This window comes from Pristiophorus japonicus, chromosome 11, assembly GCF_044704955.1.
Source record: "Pristiophorus japonicus isolate sPriJap1 chromosome 11, sPriJap1.hap1, whole genome shotgun sequence".
Classification (NCBI taxonomy): domain Eukaryota; kingdom Metazoa; phylum Chordata; class Chondrichthyes; family Pristiophoridae; genus Pristiophorus; species Pristiophorus japonicus.
The window spans coordinates 213011166-213033162 of NC_091987.1; the positions used below are offsets into that span (position 1 = coordinate 213011166).

The 21997-nt window shown below is 44.9% G+C and overlaps 1 protein-coding gene across 3 annotated transcripts in view; it reads right to left on the minus strand.

The window, feature by feature from the left end:
- Positions 1 to 21997, minus strand: part of gkup (glucuronokinase with putative uridyl pyrophosphorylase) — an 82299-nt gene that overhangs the window by 13054 nt on the left and 47248 nt on the right. For 2 of the 3 annotated variants that reach the window (XM_070894501.1, XM_070894500.1), the window contains 4 exons: positions 20562 to 20619; positions 19409 to 19501; positions 18500 to 18560; positions 11404 to 11517 (listed from right to left, as the gene is read on the minus strand). In XM_070894501.1, coding sequence (XP_070750602.1) covers positions 11404 to 11517; positions 18500 to 18560; positions 19409 to 19501; positions 20562 to 20619 — 326 coding nt within the window. Of the gene's footprint in view, positions 1 to 1284; positions 1847 to 11403; positions 11518 to 18499; positions 18561 to 19408; positions 19502 to 20561; positions 20620 to 21997 lie in introns of those variants that run through there. The other variant, XM_070894502.1, reaches the window with a different exon arrangement.

Sequence of the window (21997 nt, forward strand, 5' to 3'; positions counted from 1 at the left end):
CTCACGCATGCTCCAGCGTCAACCACAAGGCCAGAGTTGGATGCTCGGGGACAAAGGTTACGACCTTGCCACCTGGATCACGACCCCCCTCCAGAACCCTCAGACAGAAGCCGAGTATCGCTATAATGAGAGCCATGCAGCCACACACATCGTCAAACAGACAATTGGAGTGCTCAAACAGTGCTTCTGATGCCTGGTCCATTCTGGAGGCTGTCTGCAATACTTCCCTCAGCAGGTCTCCAAGTTCATTGTGGTGTGCTGTATGCTACACAACTTAGTCATCATGAGGGGACAGGAATTGCCAATGAGGATTGCAGAACCACCTCAGGAGAAGGGCCGGGGGGGGGGGGGGGGGGTGTCGGGGACAGGGAGGAGAAGGAAGATGAGGAAGAGAAGCCTGGCGAGGAACCCATGCCACCACCACCACAACCACAGGGGAGGCTTCGTGGAGATTTTGCCGCTGCAAAAGCCTTACGTCAGCAGCTCATAATTAAACGCTTGAAGGATAAATGGCACGTTTGAGCATTGCCAGGCCGCACTATCCCACCATGTTGACTATTCCCCCTCTTATTCTGCAAATGAGGCACCACAGGAATGGTTAAAGTGAACAAAAAAATGTATTAAACATTGTAAACTTTGTAACCTTCATTGTGAAACTTTAATAAAATAATTAGCTGCATCCAGCAGTGTGATCATTCAACAACATTATCAGAACATAATCCAGTGTGAAACTGTAACATAATACTGTAACATAAAATGTATGATGCATCCAGCATCAACAACATAATTCAGCAACATCGTCTTTTGCCCCCTCCCTTCCCCTTATCACTCTCCCTTGCCTGCTGCTCCTACTCAAAGTGGCACCAAGATGTCGTGCAGTAAGGCTGCCAGAGCGCTGCTGTGCTGGACGGGGGGGGGGGAAAAGAGACAATGGAGATGCCATCTGGGGACGCACTGGATCAGCTCGTGGCGTGGAAGGCCCGGCTTCTGACTGGCTAGCCTCTTCATCGGCATCACCAGTGGTGGTTTGGGTGGCAACCGTCGCTGATGCTTGGTTGGTGACTAAGTGGAAGGAGACGGGATACTGTCGTCTGGAGGAATTACACCACCTCCCATATCCCTGGAGCCACTCAGTCGCCGACGGGGCTGATCCCTAGCAACCGAAGCACCTTGCTGGCTTGCTTTGGAACCGTCACTTCTCCATGTGACAGTTGGGAATGCAGAGAGCATGGCGGCATGCATGGACTGCATCACCTTCCCAAGCTGAAGCAGAGCTTGTGCCTGTGATGCGCCATATTCTGCAAGGGTTTGCACCACATTCTCTGGGACTCCACTGTCACTGCTGGAGGCTACCAGCCTCGTGTGGGCATCGAAAGCCTGGCTGCTAACATGGCTCGCACTGACAATCTGCGACCCTACCTCTGTAATGTTTGCTTTCAGACTGTCAATGCTCGCGGGAATCCTAGCCAAGACATCAAGGAGCTGACGGCTGATCTGGATGATTTCCCTTGACATTCCCACCACGTGCAGCTCCACGCCTGCCTGTCTGTCTGTCAACAGACCGACTTTGCCGACTCAGCCTCCGGAGAGATGGCCTGCGGGATTCAACCCCAGCACTGCGTTGCTGCATGCCACTGGTCCCAGGAGCCTTGGGATTTATTGAACCACGAGAAAATCACATCACTCTCAGAGGAACTGAGTGCCGGTGGTGGAACAGGGGTCGATTGAAGCTGCACCGGATGCTGCGCTGGAGTTGGCTCATAGGTATCCTCCTCTTCCTCCTCCTCCAGACGATGGCCTGACATGGAGTGGTCCCGTGAGAGATGCTGCGCCTGTGACTGGTCATCTGGAAGTAGAAAGCAACAGATGAGTGGTGATAGAGAATTCAAACAGGCTGCATTTAGACAGACTGTGAGAATTCACAGACACCAAGTCAGAGATGCTACATGAGTGGGAGCATGTTGCATTAACTCATCAATCAACTTGACATTTTAGGACCTTGGGTAGCGAGCCAATTAAAACGTTAAAAGACTATTAATTGAGCCAATAAGGTCAAAGAAGGCGAGTTTTTTTCTGTAAATTGATCCAGGTATAAGTACAGCCATTTTGACCATGTGGTCCCAGTAAGACAAAGGAACTGGCAATCAGCCAGCAGCTTGTTGCTCTCTGCCAAAAATAAAGACGTTAAAACTACCATCGGAGTTCGTATTTCATTGGAAATTAAGAGATCTAACAATTTTGGCATCACGAACAGGATCGCTGAGGAAAGAAATTGAATTTTGGACATCGGACCTACATATTGAGGTAAGGACACCTCTTTTTAAAAAGTCTTCGGTCAAAAGTCTAAATTCGCCTCTCCTTCTACGCGATTCCGAAAGCCTCCGGTTTGCGAACCCTCCGGTTGGTAGTCGGCTCGAGGTCCCATAGATGTCTAAACTTCGGCGGTGTGTTAGTTAATTAATCACCGATCTATTGATCGGCTAGAAAGGCTACGACTCGAGACCCCAGTAAAGAAATTATGGCAGCAGGAGATAAGAGCAAAGAATTGTCTATAACTGTTAAAGGTGGGCAAGCACCACCTGAGGTTTCGCTAGATTTAATTCTCGAACAGTTGAAAGAATACATAGAGCAACAATTCAACTTATCTAAAACCTGTATTAAGATCGAACAAAAGTACGGAACCTCCAAAGGACAATGGTCCTTGGACGAGATTAAAAGGGTCTGGGGAAAAACGACCCGTATGAAAAATAAAGAGCGAACTATATGGTCCCGAGCGGTTATGGGCCAGATCCGAAACCGGAATGAAATTATAATGCGTTCCCAACATGATCGAGAACTGACCAGTACAAAGGATCAATTGCAAGCAGTTTGTGCACAGCTGCGACAGAAAAAGCTTGAATTTGAAAAGCTGGAAGCGGAAGTTAAAGATCTTAAAGGTGAAATTAAAGAATGGAAAAAATCATTAGGTCAAGAGACAGTAATAGGAAAAGGAAAATGTATTGATCAATTCCCAGGGCACCCATGTATGGATAAATTAAAAGCGCAAACCCGAAGACACGACCGAGGAACAAATACGGATTCTGAATCCTCAGACGATACAGGATCGGAGGATGATGAATTAGGGGTGCGCTTTGCCCCATTTAAAAAAAGAGTTGTAGTCAAATCAGAAGAGACTGCGGATGAGGGCGGAACCAGAAAAACAAAGAGAAGGGTGTATGAAGAATACTTAGGTCATGCTCCGGCAGACCCAGAGAAAATTGATAAATGGTCCAAGGAATTGCCCAAGCCAAAGAAAGGGGGAGTAAAAACGTGGGACCAATTGGACCGCTTAAGAAATATATATCAACTTCATCCCTGGGACGGAGTGCAAATTTTGACCATAATGGTGCCAAAAACACAGGGAAGAAAATTGCACGACAAGGTAGAAGAAGCTTTGGGGCAGGATGAGCAAGATTTAGATACAGGATGGGAGGCGATTAAACACTGGCTGCAAGCCTTCAGTCCAGCTAAGACCGACTAGGGAAAAATTGCAGCCTGCCAACAGAAAGGAACAGAGGAGGTCCTGGAATATGACGAGCGGTTTAGATGCACGTGGCTAGAACATTCGGGTATGAATAATACGGATGAGGAAATGGATGAACAAGTGTTTGGACCCCTGAAAGCAGCTTTCATGGCAGGTCTAAAGCCAGAACGGTCCAAAATGCTTAAGGTAGTGTTACAGGACTGGGAAGGTAGAGGAACTACCTTTGCAGCATTGGTGGATCGATGTAACCAATTAGATCAGGATATGGGAGCTAAAGTCCGAGCTGTACAGGCTATGGGATGGAAATCCCAGGATTTCGATAACCAGTTATTAGGAAAATTACCCGGAAAATGTCATTATTGTGGGAAAGAAGGTCACTGGGCCAAGACGTGCAGGGCAAAACAGCAAGGTCGTGGCTGGGGAAGAGGACGCAGCCAGGGATACAATTCAGCCAACAAGCCAGGCTTGTCACAAGATAACAACTTCATAGAAGCATTTAAGCGACTGGCAATACAACAGAAGGAGTTACTTGGGATAGCAAAAAACGATTAGAGCCCACCCTGGCCCCCCTCCTCGCACTAATACAACAAAGGGGAGATGGGCTATATATAACTGTGAGGGTGGGCGATAAGGATGTGGACTGTCTTTTAGACACAGGGGCGGAATTAACATGCTTACCCCTACAATATGGAGACTTTTTGCCGTTGGATGGTAGGGCATGTACAGCCTATGGAGTTGGGGGCCATAAAATGGAAATTAAAAGGACAACACCGGTACTTATAGGGCTGGGTCCACATGAACTAACCACGCCGGTCTGGATAGGCCCAGTAGATCAATCCTTTTTGGGAATGGACGTTCTAATCCAAGTAGATTCATCGTTGCATTTTGAAGATGGTCGAATGACATGGTCAATTACAACTTTGAAGAAAGAAGAATTGAAGGAACACCCGATATGGGCTAAAGATAAGAACGATTGTGGCCTACTCCAGATGGAGCCTGCGTCATTTACAGGGACCAAGCCTCCATGTACTAAACAGTATCCCATCAGTCCAACTGCCATCGCGGGAATCTTACCGGTTATTCAGCAATTGGAGAAACAAGGGGTGCTTATTAAAACGCATAGCTCCTCCAATAGCCCCGTGTGGCCGGTACAGAAATCTAATGAGACTTGCCGTTTGACTGTCGATTATAGGAAAGCTAACCAGTGTATTGATCAAAAAGCTCCTTTGGTCGCAGATCCCTCCACCATTTTTAATGCCCTCAAACCGGAACATAAATATTTCTCGGTTATAGATATGGCCAACGGATTTTGGTCGGTGCCTCTGGCACCGGAGGTTCGACAGTGGCTTTCACGGTCCAAGGACAACAGTATACTTGGACCCGGTTACCGCAGGGTTTCCACAACAGCCCTACGGTATTCCACATGGCTTACAAAGCCATTTGCGAGAATTACCTCCCCTGTCGTCCACAGTCATCCAATATGTAGACGATAACCTGCTAGCTTCAAACACGGAAGAACAGCATGAACAAGATTTACGAGGTTTGCTGGATCACCTTCGGCTGAAAGGACATAAAGCCAGCATCGACAAAGCGCAAATATTACCAAGAAGGAACACCATGGCCCCAGGCACTACCAATAGTGCTATGTAGCATTAGGGCAACCCCGAACAGAACTACAGGTCTAAGCCCATTTGAAATTATAACAGGAAGACCCAAGTCGCTGCCAGGAACTATCGATTTACGGAAAGCTGATGTTCACTTAATGAGTGACACTTTGTTATCATACTGTCAGAACTTAACCAATGCTATTAGTTCTGTTTCCCGACAGGTATCGGCAGCTTGGGGTAATCCACCCGAAGGAGGACACGACATCATCCCGGGAGTCTGGGTGTATGTGAAAAAGTTGCATAAAGAACCTTTGGGTGCCAAGTGGGAGGGACCTTATAATGGCAGGCAGTGACTAGTGGGGTACCGCAAGGTTCTGTGCTGGGGCCCCAGCTGTTTACACTGTACATTAATGATTTAGATGAGGGGATTAAATGTAGTATCTCCAAATTTGCGGATGACACTAAGTTGGGTGGCAGTGTGAGCTGCGAGGAGGATGCTGTGAGGCTGCAGAGCGACTTGGATAGGTTAGGTGAGTGGGCAAATGCATGGCAGATGAAGTATAATGTGGATAAATGTGAGGTTATCCACTTTGGTGGTAAAAACAGAGAGACAGACTATTATCTGAATGGTGACAGATTAGGAAAAGGGGAGGTGCAAAGAGACCTGGGTGTCATGGTACATCAGTCATTGAAGGTTGGCATGCAGGTGCAGCAGGCGGTTAAGAAAGCAAATGGCATGTTGGCCTTCATAGCAAGGGGATTTGAGTACAGGGGCAGGGAGGTGTTGCTACAGTTGTACAGGGCATTGGTGAGGCCACACCTGGAGTATTGTGTACAGTTTTGGTCTCCTAACCTGAGGAAGGACATTCTTGCTATTGAGGGAGTGCAGCGAAGGTTCACCAGACTGATTCCCGGGATGGCGGGACTGACCTATCAAGAAAGACTGGATCAACTGGGCTTGTATTCACTGGAGTTCAGAAGAATGAGAGGGGACCTCATAGAAACATATAAAATTCTGACGGGGTTAGACAGGTTAGATGCAGGAAGAATGTTCCCAATGTTGGGGAAGTCCAGAACCAGGGGTCACAGTCTAAGGATAAGGGGTAAGCCATTTAGGACCGAGATGCGGAGGAACTTCTTCACCCAGAGAGTGGTGAACCTGTGGAATTCTCTACCACAGAAAGTTGTTGAGGCCAATTCACTAAATATATTCAAAAAGGAGTTAGATGAGGTCCTTACTGCTAGGGGGATCAAGGGGTATGGCGAGAAAGCAGGAATGGGGTACTGAAGTTGAATGTTCAGCCATGAACTCATTGAATGGCGGTGCAGGCTAGAAGGGCCGAATGGCCTACTCCTGCACCTATTTTCTATGTTTCTATGTTTCTAAGTGTTATTGACCACCCAGGCAGCTGTTAAAGTCCAAGGAAAGAAAGTCTGGATCCACGCTTCACACGTAAAACGAGCACCCGTAACTGAAGCTGAAATCTAATAAGGACAATTACTTTTTGCGAAAATGTATAAATTTACTGTATTATTGATTGTAGGTATTCTAGGCATAGGCCTACTTCTTACTAGCCAACCTTCTGCACCAAAGGGAAATAGTAGGGTAGCAAGGGAATTACATGTAAATACCTTTTTATATATGTCATACATTTATGCCAAACAAGGTAACATTTCCAGTTGTTGGGTGTATACGCATATTCCTATTCACTCAAAGGGAAGGGTTCCCTTGAGGCCAGTTCCCTTGAATATCTCGGAAGTGGCTGAGTGAATAATTAATCAAAATAAAACAGGCAATGCGTTTCAGGATACGGAAAACTGGGCACATAAATGGAAGTCAGCAGGTTACAATCTGACTACCTTTGAAGGGGGATACCAACCGTGCTACAATAATTCCAAACGGCCCCCATTTTTTGTTATCACTAATACAACGGGAATAGGAAGACCGGGGGAATCGGTGTGTCTGATTAGAAACATCAAAGGAGGCCAAAATATGGGGTATAGTAACTGCTCCCGGAATTATAATATAATCAAGCCACGGAACCGTCCAAACTGGGCCGATGTGGGAATTTTTAACGTAACGGGGATTCTGAATAAAACTGATGGAAAAGCCTGGACAGGCCCCGGAGTGTTGTTGACAAAGAAACAGCTAACATTCATTGCATATAATGGCACCTATTGGGTGTGTGGCCACAAGGCCTACCCTTGGCTGCCCCAGAATTGGATGGGATCCTGCTATTTAGCCTACATTGTGCCTTATATGTATCATATAAAGTCACTGTCGGAACATTTACACCGTCCTAAGATAGCTATCACAGAAACAGAGAGGTTCTTTGCCATTCTGATCCCCAGGTATGGGACCGCCAAACTGGCAAGGAAATCTATTAACATGGCATCCGTTGTGGAACGAGTAGCCAATGATACCTCAGAGGCCCTCGCTAAAATCAATGCAGAAATGGTAGCAATCCGCACAGTAGCCCTACAGAATAGACTGGCCCTTGATTACATCCTGGCTGAAAAGGGAGGTATTTGCGCCCTACTCGGAACTGAGTGTTGCACATATATCCCAGATAGCTCCGAAGAAATGACCCACTTAGCGGAGCATATCCAAAAGGAGGTAGAAAAACTTAAGCAACCCCCATCATTCACTTTGTGGAGTGGAGTCACTGAATGGTTAGGTTCAATAGGAACTTAATTGGTGGAAGGTTTAATTCTATTTGTTGTAATTGTTTTACTTTTATATTGTTTGTTTATGTTGATTAAATGTTGTTGCAACCAGGCGGCTGTAGCTGCTGTCCCGCAGGTGAGACACCTTGCAGGTCCCAGCAGACCGTCTGTATGTGGCACAGGGGTATGTTATGCTTAAGGGAAGGTTGTTTACTGGTTGAATTAAGATATTGATTTGGATTAAATTGGAATAAGGTTAATTAACCTACTAAAACCAGACTTCCATTGTGGCCACGATGGGACTCGGGTTGGTGTAAATTTGTGTGGAAGCTACTAGTCCGGACATGTGGCGAAACACATCAACAAATTTTAGAAGGAAACTCTATTAACATGTATGAAATTATTTTGTGGAATGTTTAACCAGTGATACCTGATGTTTTATGATTCAGTTTGTGAAAGAATTAAAGGGGGGATTGATAGAGAATTCAAACAGGCTGCATTTAGACAGACTGTGAGAATTCACAGACACCAAGTCAGAGATGCTACATGAGTGGGAGTATGTTGCATTAACTCATCAATCAACTTGACATTTTAGGACCTTGGGTAGCGAGCCAATTAAAACATTAAAAGACTATTAATTGAGCCAATAAGGTCAAAGAAGGCGAGTTCTTTTCTGTAAATTGATCCAGGTATAAGTACAGCCATGTTGACCATGTGGTCCCAGTCAGACAAAGGAACTGGCAATCAGCCAGCAGCTTGTTGCTCTCTGCCAAAAATAAAGAAGTTAAAACTACCATCGGAGTTCGTATTTCATTGGAAATTAACAAGTGGTTAGCAGCAGCGGAGGGGGTAAGGTGACTTCAGGAAGGTCGCATAGCACAGGCTCATTTGAAGGACCATCGCTACTCCATTATATCTAGTCCAGAGGCACTGCAAGACATTGCCCCAACCCTAATGCAGAGGCACTGCAGGACATTGCCGCAACCCTAGTGCAGAGGCACTGCAGGACATTGCCCGAACCTATCATAAGAACATAAAAAATAGGAACAGGAGTAGGCCATACGGCCCCAAAGCCCACTCCGCCATTCAACAAGATCATGGCTGATCTGATCATGGACTCAGGTCCACTTCCCTGCCCATTCCCCATAACCTCTTATTGTTTAAGAAACTGTCTATTTCTGTCTTAAATTTATTCAATGTCCCAACTTCCACAGCTCTCTAAAGCAGCAAATTCCACAGATTTACAACCCTCAGAGAAGAAATTCCTCCTCATCTCTGTTTTAAATGGGCGGCCCCTTATTCTAAGATCATGCCATCTAGTTCTAGTCTCCCCCATCAGTGGAAACATCCTCTCTGCATCCACCTTGTCAAGCCCCCTTATAATCTTACACGTTTCGATAAGATCGCCTCTCATTCTTCTGAATACCAATGAGTAGAGGCCCAACTTCCTCAACCTTTCCTCATAAGTCAACCCCCTCATCCCCGCAATCAACCGAGTGAACGTTCTCTGAACTGCATCCAAAGTAAGTATATTCTTTCGTAAATATGGAAACCAAAACTGCACGCAGTATTCCAGGTGTGGCCTCACCAATACCTTATAGTAGCAAGACTTTCCTACTTTTATACTCCATCCCCTTTGCAATAAAGGCCAAGATACCATTGGCCTTCCTGATCACTTGCTGTACCTGCATACTATCCTTCTTTGCTTCGTGCACAAGTGCCTCCAGGTCCCGCTGTACTGCGGCACTTTGCAATCTTTCTCCATTTAAATAATAACTTGCCCTTTGATTTTTCTGTCAAAGTGCATGACCTTACACTTTCCAACATTATATTCCACCTGCCAAAATTTTGCCCACTCACTTAGCCTGTCTATGCCCTTTTGCAGATTTTTTGTGTCCTCACACATTGCTTTTTCTCCCACCTTTGTATAGTCAGCAAACTTGGCTACATTATACTCAGTCCTTTATTCCAAGTCTTTAGGGAGTGTGCAGGACATTGCCCCAACTTAATCCAGAGGCACTGCAGGACATTACCCCAACCCAGCCCAGGGAGTGTGAAGAATTTACCCTCAGTATCCGAGCAGGGGTCAGTACCCCCCAGTGGCAGCTGCCTGACCAGTGACGCCGAGGAGACCTGCCACTCTGTTCTCAATGTCAGTGAGTGGCAGGGTCTGAGGCGGACCGCCGCCTGTCCGCACCTACTCGCAACGATTGTGAGACTTCTTTGCCTGAAAAGATTATAATGGGTATGGTTAGCCGCTCTTGAGGCACAGATATCCACCAAAGCACTTATATCATACTGTCTGAATGTAATAGAGTCCTCTGTTTAATGGCCTTGGAAGTTGCACATGGTTCATCAGAAAGACATTGAAGTGGGGAGACATCTTCTGAGATCTCAGAAAGCAATCTTAATAATGTGTAAAGATCATTTGTTGCAAGTAGGGTGCCGAACTAAGCCTAGCTATGTGTCATGCATTTTAGGAGGCAACCTGCAGAGTGTTGAGCGGCACCAACAGCATGAGAACAAATAGTGTTTCAGATTTATAACTGAAGTAATGAAGGAGTGCATTAATTAAAATGGTACTCACTCGGACGACCCTTGTCAGATCATTAACTTCTTTCGGCACTGTGTACCAGTCCTGACCACAGTGTATGAGGCAGAGGACCTCCTCAGCGATTTCCCTCCAAATCCTTTTAAATTTCAATGGCAGTGGGTCTAGAACCACCCCGAAGATGCAACTACTACCATCTTCTTTCCACAGCCCCCACGAGAGCTTCATTAGCCTCGTGGCTGAATCGCCTGGCACGCTGTCTGGAATCGTCGTCCTCCATGAACACAATCCAAATGTAAAATGGCTGATTCAGCCCTGCTTGTACTGCGCATGCGCGCGGCCGCACCATGCATGCAACAGGAGACCCGACCAGAAGTGCAGGAAGAAGAAAAAAAAATTGCCCATGCGCAGAACTGCAGTTTTTTTTCAGCGCTGGAACTTCAGCTCTGGTGTACAAAGTCTGTGGAGCAATGCCGGAGTTAACACTTACCCTCCTCATGAACTTTCATTCAGCGAAAGTTCCTTGCCGGGCGCTCATGTTAATCGGTACTAAATTTTTGGCTCCGCCGCGAATTGCGCCTGGAAACGGACAAAAATGCAAAAAGCCGAAAATCCAGCCTATATATTGTGATACACAAGGTGTTGCAATTGTATAGGACAGGCTCAATGGACCAGATGGTCTTTACCTGTCCGGCATTGTTTGTATGTTCGTAATCGTGCCTGGCTCTTCACAATTAGCACAGTACTGGTAATGTTTCTTGCAGCCGAACAATATTTACTCTTACACACAAATGAAATTACTGTCGGCCTTTTTCCCTGCACACAGTTTGTGATGGGAGCAGATGGTTAACATCTGAAATGTAGCATTAGCACCTGCACACCACAACGTAACAGTTTTCCACAAGTAAACATAAACTAGAATTACGCACCAACCCTGATATCACATTCTGTTGGGTATTCCCTGCTGGTATTGTCAATGCTCTATTCTATGGTGATTGTGTTTAATAAGCAAATAAAACCACTTTAATCATCTGTCAGCACTGGTCTCTACTAACCATTGAGCCATCTCTGTCGCACGTTACTATGAATCTTTCCAGAATCACTTGGGTCTCCCAAATAAGCAAGCCAGAGGTGTGGTAAACAGCTCACATCCATGTTAACATAGTTTCCTACAAGTAGAGGAGAAAATAAAAATATATTGAGCACATCAACAGGTATGGAACCTTACCAAACCGCGATCTCCACCATCTGGAAGGACAAGGACAGCAGGTACATGGGAGCAGCATCATAGAAACATAGAAAATAGGTGCAGGAGTAGGCCATTCGGCCCTTCGAGCCTGCGCCACCATTCAATAAGATCATGGCTGATCATTCACCTCAGTACCCCTTTCCTGTTTTCTCTCCATACCCTTTGATCCTTTTGCCGTAAGGGCCATATCTAACTTCCTCTTGAATATATCCAACTAACTGGCATCAACAACTATCTGCGGTAGGGAATTCCACAGGTTAATAACCCTGAGTGAAGAAGGTTCTCCTCATCTCAGTCCTAAATGGCTTACCCCTTATCCTTAAACTGTGTCCCCTGGTTCTGGACTTCCCCAACATCGGGAACATTCTTCCTGCATCTAACCTGTCCAGTCCCCATCAGAATTTTATATGTTTCTATGAGATCCCCTCTCATCCTTCTAAATTCCAGTGAATGGAGGCCCAGTCGATCCAGTCTCTCCTCATATGTCAGTCTTGCCATCCCATGAATCAGTCTGGTGAACCTTCGCTGCACTCCCTCAATAGCAAGAACATCCTTCCTCAGATTAGGAGACTAAAACTAAACACAATATTCCAGGTGAGGCCTCACCAAGGCCCTGTACAACTGCAGTAAGATCTCCCTGCTCCTATACTCAAATCCCCTAACTATGAAGGCTAACATACCATTTGCTTTCTTCACCGGTACCTGCTGTACCTGCATGCCAGCTTTCAATGACTGATGTACCATGACACCCAGGTCTCGTTGCACCTCTCCTTTTCCTAATCTGCTGTCATTCAGATAATATTCTGCCTTTGTGTTTCTGCCGCCAAAGTGGATAACCTCACACTTATCCACACTATACTGCATCTTCATGCATTTACCCACTCACCTAACCTGTCCAAGTCACCTTGCAGCCTCGTAGCGTCCTCCTCACAGCTCACACCGCCACCCAGTTTAGTGTCATCTGCAAACTTGGAGATATTACACTCAATTCCTTCATCCAAATCATTAATGTATATTGTAAATAGCTGGGGTCCCAGCACGGAGCCCTGCGGCACCCCACTAATCACTGCCTGCCATTCTGAAAAGGACCTGTTTATCCTGACTCTCTGCTTCCTGTCTGCCAACCAGTTCTCTACATTACCCCCAATATCATGTGCTTTGATTTTGAACACCAATCTCGTGTGTGGGACCTTGTCAAAAGCCTTTTGAAAGTCCAAATACACCACATCCACTGGTTCTCCCTTGTCCACTCTACTAGTTACATCCTCAAAAAATTCCAGAAGATTTGTCAAGCATGATTTCCCTTTCATAAATCCATGCTGACTTGGACCGATCCCGCCACTGCTTTCCAAATGCGCTGTTATTTCATCTTTAATAATTGATTCCAACATTTTCCCCACTACTGATGTCAGACTAACCAGTCTATAATTACCTGTTTTCTCTCTCCCTCCTTTTTTTAAAAACGTGGTGTTACATTAGCTACCCTCCAGTCCATAGGAACTGATCCAGAGTCGATAGACTGTTGGAAAATGATCACCAATGCATCCACTATTTCTAGGGCTACTTCTTTAAGTACTCTGGGATGCAGATCATCAAGCCCCGGGGATTTATTGGCCTTCAATCCCATCAATTTCCCAAACACAATTTCCTGACAAATAAGGATATCCTTCAGTTCCTCCTTCTCACTAGACACTCGGTCCCCTAGTACTTCCGGAAGGTTATTTGTGTCTTCCTTCGTGAAGACAGAACCGAAGTATTTGTTCAATTGGTCTGCTATTTCTTTGTTCCCCATTATAAATTCACCTGAATCTGACTGCAAGGGACCTACGTTTGTCTTCACTAATCTTTTTCTCTTCACATATCTATAGAAGCCTTTGCAGTCAGTTTTTATGTTCCCAGCAAGCTTCCTCTCATACTCTATTTTCCCCCTCCTAATTAAACCCTTTGTCCTCCTCTGCTGTATTCCAAATTTCTCCCAGTCCTCAGAGTTTGCTGCTTTTTCTGGCCAATTTATATGCCTCTTCCTTGAATCTAACAGTATCCTTAATTTCCCTTGTTAGCCACGGTTGAGCCACTTTCCCCATTTTATTTTTACTCCAGACAGGGATGTACAATTGTTGAAGTTCATCCATGTGATCTTTAAATGTTTGCCATTGCCTATCCACCGTCAACCCTTTAAGTATCACTTGCCAGTCTATTCTAGCCAATTGTCGTCTCATACCGTCAATGTTACCTTTCCTTAAGTTCAGGACCCTAGTCTCTAAATTAACCGTGTCACTCCAGATCATCTCCAAGTTCCCCTCCATCCTGACCTGGACTTGCATTGTCATGCCTTCATCATCGCTGGGTCAAAATCCAGCATTGTAGGAGCACCTGCACCAGACGACTTTAGTGGTTCAAGTCGAAAGCCCACCACCGCCTGCTGAAAGGCAGCTAGGGATGGGTAATAAATGTTGGCCTTACCAACAATACCCATGTCCCAAGAATTAATAAAAATAAATATTAATACTGTAGTATGCTTGATTTCTGGAGACATTAAAGAAGGATGTGATCATTTTTATTACGACTGGACCATTCTACCACTGCTGCTGGATACAAGCAGGAATGAAGGGACTTTAGGAAAAGGTCATTCTATGTGGTGCTGCTCTGTGATGGGAGTTGTGTTGTGACAATGGTGTGTCATGCTTCAGTGATGGAGTCCCAAATAAGCTTGCTTTGCAGGATTACTTGCTGCTGTTGCATGTGCACCTATTGCATCCTCTTTATGGGCCTGATCTTCCGCCTCAAGCCTGCCAGCTTCTGGCTCTCGCTCGTCCTCTGGGATATTAACTGTTAGCCGTTCTGGAGAGTGAAACTGTTGAGTGTGCAACAAGTGATTATAATTAATGAGACAGTGCTAGGAGGATACCAGGCATCTAAAGTGACCTTTCAGCATAACTGCAAATTGATTGAATTTAATTTCTGATATGTGAATCATTATAGTGGTTCTCTGTGGCAGTGGTCGACATGAACCATGGGAGGAGCAGGTATACTTTGTCTCCAAAGAGTTGTCCTGATAGTTTCTCATGGTTTGAAAAAGATGCCAGACTGCTGCAAGATAAAATCATCATGGCAGCTGCCAGCATACTTTCCATTCACTGCAACAATAGCTGCTTGTAATTGCACAGTATAAAAGCAGCGGTGAGCGGTGGCTAATGGCAGTGTGGCGGCCATGCCACTGCAAGGTACAGCACGAGCTGGTGCAGGTCAGCGACAGCAACCAAGAGGACAACTGGACTGGACTGCAAGGTCCAGGTCGGTGATTGGAGCGTGGGCAGGTATAGCAGAAGCGGCGAGGTCGGGGCGAAGGAGCGGCGAGAGACCGTGGAGCGACGTGATCGAGGCCCAGGAAGAGGCGAGGGCCCGGGGCAGCACGGGGTCAGCCCACACTGCGATATGTGTGCGCACAAGGCCCATGCAGCAGAGCAGGTCTCCAGTCATCTTGGTTAACCCTTGCCACTGGACCAAGACCTAGTTCTGTCAAGCCCGTGTGGTGGCTGGTGTGCAACGGTCACCCCACGTTAAAAAAAATCCACGCACAGGCATCTTCCACCCTTCAACATGTAGTTCAGGACCTGGAATATTAGGTCCTTCATTGAAACACCTGTGAACTCTTCCTTTTTTGGCATGGAAGCAAGTCATCCTCGCTTCGAGGGACTGCCTATGATGATGGAGTAATTGCACATCCAGAGAGAGAATTCTTCTGTTGATAGTTTACAAACAGGGCGTGTATAGCTTAGATGTGATTTGATTGAGGTTTATAAAATAATGAGCGAGCTAGATGGTGTTCATGTGGACCAATTATTTCAACTGAATAGATTTGGGAGGACCCGGGGTCAGGCTTACAAGTTATGCAAGGGCGGAACTATGTTGGATGTTGTTGTTAATTCTGTGTGTCAGCCGTGGCTCAGTTGGTAGCACTCTTTCAACTCTGAGTCAGGGTTCAAGTCTTGAGCACAAAAAAAAAATCTAGGCTGACACTCCCAGTGCAGTACTGTCGGAGGTGCTGTCTTACAGATGCGACGATAAACCGAGGCCCCGTCTGCTCTCTCAGGTGGACATAAAAGGTCTCATGGCACTATTTCGAAGAAGAGCAGGGGAGTTCTCCCTGGTGTCCTGGCCAATATTTATCCCTCAATCACTAAACAGCACTAAAATGGATTGTCTGGTCATTATGATCAGCCATGGTCATATTGAATGGTGGTGCAGGCTCGAAGGGCCGAACAGCCTACTCCTGCACCTATTTTCTATGTTTCTGTTATCACATTGCTGTTTGTGGGAGCTTGCTGTGCGCAAATTGGCTGCCGTGTTTTCTACATTACAACATTGACTACACTTCAAAAAGTACTTAACTGGCTGTAAAGCGCTTTGAGACATCAGATGGTTGTGAACGGTGCTGTAGAAATGCAAGTCTTTTTCTTTCCCAGAGATTGGTGGACCTGTCAAGCAGGCTGCTGAATCGTGGGATTAACGTTGATTCGCTGAATTTCTTCAAGCAAGAGCTGGACCTGTTTTTGGCTGGTGGGGAGATCATCTCATACAAAATCATTTCTGGCTGATCTCTCACAATGCAAAACAAAACACAGAGGGGCGGCCAGAGATTCAAAACAGAAAAACAACCAGGCAGCTAAATTTACAATTAGCCATCTGCAGTCAGACTTGCATCATAGGCAGTCCCTCGGAATTGAGGAAGACTTGCTTCCACTCTTAACATGAGTTCTTAGGTGGCTGTACAGTCCAATACAAGAACCACAGTCTCTGTCATAGGTGGGACAGATAGTCGTTGAGGGAAGGGGTGGGTGGGACTGGTTTGCCGCACGCTCCTTCCGCTGCCTGCGCTCGATTTCTGCATGCTCTCGGCGATGAGACTCGAGGTGCTCAGTACCCTCCCGGATGCGCTTCCTGCACGTAGCCCGCTGTAGTCAGACCTACACATATCCTTCTAGTCAGACTCACTAACCCTCACTACCATTGTGCACAAATCAAGGTAATCAGTACATGTGTAACTAATAGATGGTGTCAGAACTTGTACTTGAGCAGCTAATGGATAAAAACAGACGGTGCTGGAAATGCGCTGCAGTGTAGTTCATTGCTGATGAAGGGACATCCATTGTGCATTGTGAAAGTCACTACAGGTATATAATTACATAGCAGGGCTATGAGGAAAGCATAGGGGAATGGGACTAATTGGATAGCTCGTTCAATGAGCTGGCACAGGCATGATGAGCCGAATGGCCTCTTTCTATGCTGTATGATTCTAACAGGTAGGTATCCTGTAATGTATTGCTTAAAGGGGTCAGAGAGGCACTTTCCAGATTTTTTCCGGCCTGGCCTGGATTTTTATTAGTTTTTTGGGGGCCTCTCCCAGGAGATTACATGATTCTGGGTGGGGTGGGGTATGTATATATGGCGATGGGACAGGCTAGATGGACCAGTAGGGCTCTTCCTGTCTGTAATTTTCACGTGTGTATATTTCCAGCACAGTTGCAACTCTATAGTTATAACATGATTTATCTGACTGGGACCACTGTCCAACTTGATCATAGAATTATAGAAATTTACAGCACGGAAGGAGACCATTCTGGCCCAGCGTGTCCGCGCCGACAGACCAAGAGCTATCCAGCCTAATCCCAGTTTCCAGCTCTTGGTCCGTAGCCCTGTAGGTTACGGCACTTCAAGTGCACATCCAAGTATTTTTTAAATGTGGTGAGGCTTTCTGCCTCTACCACCCTTTTAGTCAGTGAGTTCCAGACCTCCACCATCCACCCTCTGGGTAAAGACATGTCCCCTCATATCTCCTCTAAACCTTCCCCCAATTACTTTAAATCTTCGCTCCTTGGTTGTTGACCCCTCTGCCAAGGGAAACAGGTCCTCCTTATCCACTCTATCCATGCCCCTCATAAATTTATACACCTTAAGCAGGTCTCCCCTTAATCTCCTCTGTTCCAAAGAAATCAGACACAGCATCTCCAATCTTTCCTCATAGCTAAAATTCTCCATTCCAGGCAACATTCTTGTAAATCTCCTCTGCACCCTTTCCAGTGCAATCACATCTTTCCTGTAACCAGTTATGCAACCCTAGCAAACAGGACATCAGTGACTTCCTGGTGCAAGTAGGTGCAGCAAATTGACTTAGGTAGCAGAAGTCTCTAGTGATTCCCCAAGAATGAGACTGTCACAAAAATGCTAAGATTTGTGACCACCTCGACAACTGTGACCGTGGTCCTTGCTTTTGTGCTGGTTTATTGTTCCAGCTTTAGCAATCAGTACATGTCCTCCAGAGCTTCTGGGCTGCCTCAGAAACGGAGATTGAAGTCACAAATCTTTTGTGCTTCTCAACTCCTGGTTGATGAATAACATGAGTAATCAGAGAATCACTCACCGCGGAGATACTACCAGCAGACAAAAAAGTAAAAGACTTACATTTATATAGCATCCTTCATGACCACTGGACGTCTCAAAGCGTTTACAGTCAATTAAATAGTTTTGGAGTGTAGTCAGTGTTGTAATGTGGGAAACGCAGCAGTCAACTTATGCACAGCAAGCTCCCACAAACAGCAATGTGATAATGATCAGATAATGTTTTTGTTAAGTTGGTTGAGGAGTAAATATTGGCCAGGACACTGGAGTGTCAGCCTGGGTTTATATGTTCAAGTCACTCTGCCACAGCTGACAACACTACAAGGGATGGAGATGTTTCAAAAATATATGAAGCTCCTTCACACAAGTGGAACACACTCACACTGCCAGGCATAATGCTATATCAATGGTAAGACAAGAATGACTAGCCTATAAGCATGATTTTACAGATTCTGTGATGACACACAGATGACAAATTATTCATTTTCAAATAGCTCCCTTACCATAACCCTGTTTCTCCATGAGTTCCTTGCTGAAATCCATGTAAACAAGCCCCTCGTAAACCTAAATTAAGATAAAAGGTTTCATTTTGGGGCAAATTTGGCAGAGACATTTAAAAAAATGCACTCAATCTAACCCAATGTACATTGTATCGGTGTTATACTCACCAACACTGTAACTTAATCAGAAATGTCTCAAAGTGCTTCACACACAAAAGATGTTATCAAACGCACCAACCACATTGCACAAAGCAAGATCCCACAATAAGATAAATGACCAATGAACCCGTTTTTGGTGGTGTTGGTTGAGGTAAGGCTGTCGGCCAGGACACTGGGAGATCTCCCTGTACTTCTTTCAATAGTGCTATAGCATCTTCTATATGCCAGAACAGGTGGGCCTGGCCTCGATTTAACATGTCATCTAAGGATAACTGAAAAGACAGCAGTCTAGACTATATTCTCAAATCCAAGAGTGAATGAGGTCAGATTTTCTGTTCTGTTACACAGAATAAATGGGTATAACCGATTGGAAAAATAGGCCAATATCAAGTACTTCTGATTTGCACCAATTTAACGCTCCATCTAATTTTATAGTAAGAGTTTCTAAGAGTGCTGGAACACCCGTCAGTCACCAGGTTTCTATATTAAAAAAGACCATTATATAAAAATGAGGCTGCAATTACATAATTTAGACAGCTTCATAATTGCCTGGTATTTACACAGGATTTAGCGCTCTGTCCTCTACCCGACTGCAAAATCAGCCAAGGTTGGCACCAGCTCTTGCTCACTCATTCTATCCCACGATCTTCTGCCTCAGAGTTGAGCACTACCAACCAAGTTAAACTGACACCATTTGTATCATTCAAATTTCATTCACTTCAATCCATTGTATTTCTGATATTTGAACTGTACCTGGACCACACGATCCTGGAGACCTGCTGTAATAATTAGCTCTTCAGTCTCTACATTCAGGATAAAGTTTGCCCTGAGTGGCTTTGGCAAATCCTGTCAAAGAAACTAAATTAGTCTCAAAGATTGAAAGAAGGGAGCGTTATATCTTTATTCCTTTAAGACACTTTCTGAACAATATGTGCACTGTCTTGTCTTGTCTCGGTTGAGTCGGCATATGCAGCCGAGTTGTACTCAACCAACTTTGTAAGAGGTGAGGTCACTGGGTGAGCCCAACAGTGAAATTACTAATTCAAATTCATCAGTTTATGTGTAAATGTGTCTCGTGAGCTTGCAGTTACTATTTTGTTATTTAACTGTTTCCAGTTGACAATTGTTTGTGGGATAAAGCTGAACCTGTGTACATCTTTCTTGACCAATTTCCCTTGATCCTTCTATATACTTTAAAACAGTTTGTGAAGGAAGAGAGTGGTATCGTTGGATAGTGCCCAGGATTCAAGTCCAAAGTAGGCCAATGGGATAAAGATCTCCAAGAATAAAATTGAATCCTTAATGTTACAGTTCACATGTGAATATTAGCTGTTTGGTTGAGGCACTTGGAGGGCGATCGGTGTCTATGGAACTAGAGGGTAAATTTTCACCATGCATGCTCCCAGCACACCAGAAGTGCACATCAGTAAATGGTGTGTGTGTGCAGCTCACAACTTTGCATCCATTCATTTTAAAGGATGGAAAATGGTGGGATGAGTGAACAATTGCTTGGTATGTGCTCTCAGTGGCCAATGGCTTAGCATAGCAGTTGTGCAGGTGGAAACTTTTCCCTCATACTCATAGCAACCGAGGAGGAGGCCATTCAGCCCCTCAAGCCTGTTCTGCCATTCAGTTAGACCAGGGTTGATCTGAATCTGAACTCTATCTGCCCACCTTGGTTCTGCAACCCATAATATCCTTGCTTAACCAAAATCTTTCAATCTCAGTTTTGAAATTTTCAATTACTCCAACAAGGAGTAAGTGTCTTCAAGTGAGGAAAGGAGGAGAGAAAATTGGCAAGAAGAAATAAAAAGTCTACAAAATTACTCTAGTTGCCCTTCCATTTTGCTTCTGTAAAACTATTGAAGAGAAAAAAAATTAAAGCCACCACATAATGATTACTCACGTCATCAATTAAATCATAGAATTTCATCAAGCACTTAAGTGTGGCTGACACAATAGCACTGTAAAAAGAAAAATCATATTGTAAACAGAAGATGTGAAATTGAGACAGTCATAATTCCACCAAAATATTCAGAATATGGGGATTTTGCAATAGATGTGAACTGCACGTAACGTAACATACTTTTTTTACCATTGAGAAACCTAGGTGAAGGTTGGGAGGAGTACGGGAGAAGATGAGCTAGATAACACCAAGCTTGGCTTTCAAAAAGGCTGTACATTGTAGAAGGACAAAGAGATAATGGATTTATGAGTGTTGAGGTGGTGGGATTCAGTTAAGAGGAGTCAAAGGTGTTATGCATCGTTGTTTCAACGTAGTGAGGAGAGAGAGAAGAAAGAGTGTGTAAAATAACAAACTTGCATTTATATAGCACCTTTCACAACCTCAGGATGTCCCAAAGTGCTTTACAGCAATGACGTACTGTTGTAATGAATGAAACGCGACAGCCTGCTTGTGCACAACATGCAGCTATGTGATAATGACCAAATAATCTGTTTTAGTGATGTTGATTGAGGGATAAATATTGACCAGGATAGCGGGGAAAACTCCAAGATTCTTCTTCAAAATATGGGATCTTTTATGTCCACCTGAAAGGGCAGACAGGGCCTCGGTTTAATGTCTCATCCGACAGATGGCATTCTGACAGTGCAGCACTCCCTCAGCACTGCACTGGAGTGTCAGCCACTCAAATCTCCGGAGTGGGACCTGAACCCATGGCCTTCTGACTCAGAAGCAAGAGTGCTACCCCCTGAGCCATGGTGGACGCACACTCTATGATGTGAACTAATTAAACACAGACTTGCATTGACTATCCGAACTCCCACTAGCTCACAAACGAGGAAACCAAGCTGAGTCAAGTTGTCTGTGTGGGGGAAGAGGAAAGATAAATAAATCAGGAGAGAGGATCATTCTGATGGGCAAATAAAAAGCAGCGTTGACAGTGGCTTATGAGCAGAATGACAGTGGCTTATGAGCAGAGGCTATGTGCTCACTGCTCTGTGATATATACCTGACAGAATTGGAAGGTAAATAAAAGTTTGAATTTTTAAATAAAGTTCTGTCAATTATGATTAATTTTACTAGGGAGACAAGAAGCAAATAAAGATTAAATGCCAAAAAAAAGAGTTTCATCTGTCTAAACTAGTACAAGTGCTCCAGGGGTAACAGCTGCTTCTCAAATAAATCCCGATGCGTTTGAGGCCTAAGAACTTTTGAGCATTGAGCTCGTAATCTTTCTAGGTTGAGATGGATAGAGACATTCTTACAATGGATGGAGTATCACACTTTGTATCTATTTTATCAACAATGGCAGCACCTCATCAGAAATACTAAAGAGGCAACACGCAGACACGAGTCCCTTGCATTATAAAGCCAGAAGA